General features: G+C 32.3%; 1 protein-coding gene across 1 annotated transcript; it reads right to left on the bottom strand.

The window, feature by feature from the left end:
* Window positions 1–60: 60 nt before the first annotated feature.
* On the bottom strand, window positions 61–2,164 carry LOC105309603 (natural killer cells antigen CD94-like; the record flags this gene model as incomplete). The annotated part of the gene is made up of 3 exons (XM_011385780.1): window positions 61–286; window positions 1,079–1,188; window positions 2,022–2,164. Coding segments are annotated over 3 exons (371 nt in total), but the record flags the coding sequence as incomplete, so codon positions are not given.
* Between the last annotated feature and the right edge of the window lie 267 nt (window positions 2,165–2,431).

Below are 2,431 nucleotides of genomic sequence, written 5' to 3' on the forward strand. Positions count from 1 at the left end.
ATTTCATCAACCTTAAAACACATGGCTTCAAATATATAAAAATCGTATGAGACCAATTTCAACACTTTATAGGCTCTAGCGGTAGATAGTTAGTACTAATATAAGAGGTAAACATACCATTCTTATTAACACCGGACCTCCTTGTCATCCCTTCCGTCCTAAGAAACACTAAATAAGCTGTTGTTTACAGATAAAATGCATTTCTGCCCTGCAGGGTTCATCCAAAAAACCACTTGAGCTATATACTATGCAGTTCGATATATTTACAGTTCGAAGAAGTGAAAATCTGTAATGAAAAATAAATAACATGTTGCCATAAAGGTAAAGGAAATGAGAATGTTTAGGAATGGTGTTTCTTATTAAAAATAGAACTTTAAAGCATTTCAATGAGACATTAACATACTGAGTCATTATATTTTTCATGATTTCAGAGTACAATATTTCAAAAACTCAGTTATTGCCTCAATAATCAATAACATTGACACCAAATTTTTTCCAGTTATTAATTAATTGTTTTAATACATAAAAACTATACCTCTATTTTCTTTGAAGATGTATTGACTAATCTAGGCTAGGAAAACAAATCAGAGCAGCAAATTTATCATTGTGTAATACTGTAAATCCCATGTTTATGAATGGAAGTGACATTCTAAGATCATAAATATACAGAAAATAAGCCCAGCATATCTGAAACATGAGAAGATGCTGAGAATATTGGGCTTCCCTGGAATAAAGACAATAATGCCTATCGTTTTTCCTGGACAGCTTCTCTGTGCACGAGCATCTGTACATGCACAATTCATCCAAGTGCTTGTATGAAGACAAAAAAAAAAATGGTCAAAAGCTCTTTTATGGTCACAAGTACACCAAACTCAGGTCATAAAAGAGCTTTGGAGCACACACATGGATGTTCTAGAAGGGGCTAAAATTGCCACTCTGTTGTATTTATTCTCTTTTCTGTATTCTCATGCTACAGACAGGTTATCTTAGCTACAGTACTGCCAGATGTTATAGCTTTTGCTCAGATCTAAGAACAAACTCCTAAAGGATAAAGAAGCCCAGACTGCCAGAAACTTACAGAGTTGGGGTGAGAGCAGCAGAGCCATCCTCCCACAACCAGGCACTGCGTTCTTTATTGTAAGAGAGTCCGATCCAGTAAAACCGTTGACTGATATGGTTCATGAAATCCTGTTGGGAAACGAAGGTGAACACATTAACCTAATTTGAATCTACTCTGGGAATAGTGTACTTTTAAGAAAGTCAGTGTCCAGCATAGATTCAGACTTTAAATCACTCAAACTAAAATCATTTATCATCTAGTTTAGGAGGAATAGTAACATACTTCACATTTTCTCACTTATCAGGACCATTTATTTATGGAGAAAAAATGTTGCAAAATTTTCCTTATTGAGGAATGAAAAACTTTATAAAGGGATTTTTCATGAAACACATTTTTCCCACAGGAGATCAACATCAAATTTGATCTCCAATCAACAGGATCTTGAGGAACAAATTTCTTGGGTATATAACCTACTCAACCTATACTCAAATAGTTTCTTCATGCAGCCAGAGAAATTTTTCACCTTTTCATAAGAATTGGATAATTTTATAATCATATTCTTTCTATTCATTCCACATTATATCCTGGAATGAAGACAAAAGCTATATAATTACAAAAGAAATTATAAATTTAATTAAAACCCTAAAATATACAAAGTTGTTTAGTTGGTTCTTTGAATAAAAATTATGACCTAGTATTTCTTCTTTGACCTCTCTCTATAATGTCTCTTGTACTGTATGTGACATGTATCTTGATTTTTATCCTTATAATACAAATCTTTGAGAAATTTTATAGGTTTTATAAGAATTGTTTTAAGGTATACAAAAGTACTAGTCATTAGTTCAAATACAACCATCAATTTACTACCTGATTAAAGAGTGAATTAAAGTAGTCAGCCTACTTAAATAGTATTTTTTCCCTAGGCCAAAGAAAATACAAGAAACCAAAATTCAATACATGCCAAATCATCTTTGTTTTGTAACTGAAGTAGACTGGAATTCTTAGAAGCACAGAAATCTTTGCTTTCTTCCCAAGGTTTCCTTTCATTCGAAATAAAATAACAGTTGCATTGGTACCCAATCCACATTTTTGGGCAAGAAGAGCCTAAAATAAAAAATAAAACATGAAGACAAAGTCTCTAATGACTTTGGAGATTTAACTTTGTTTAGTGCTATTTACTCATTCAAAAACCAAGGTATTTTTCCCTCCACACATATTCTTTGAGAATGTACTACGTACATTAGAGTTCAGGGAATGTTAATGAGTCAGACTTGAACTTTTTTCCTCATGGAGTTTCTATTCTAGAGATAGAGTCAGAATTATATAATTGTCAATAATTTACTAACTTTATTTAATGCTAAATTAGTTATG

Source organism: Pteropus vampyrus, unplaced genomic scaffold, assembly GCF_000151845.1.
Source record: "Pteropus vampyrus isolate Shadow unplaced genomic scaffold, Pvam_2.0 Scaffold797, whole genome shotgun sequence".
NCBI classification, from domain to species: Eukaryota; Metazoa; Chordata; class Mammalia; order Chiroptera; family Pteropodidae; genus Pteropus; species Pteropus vampyrus.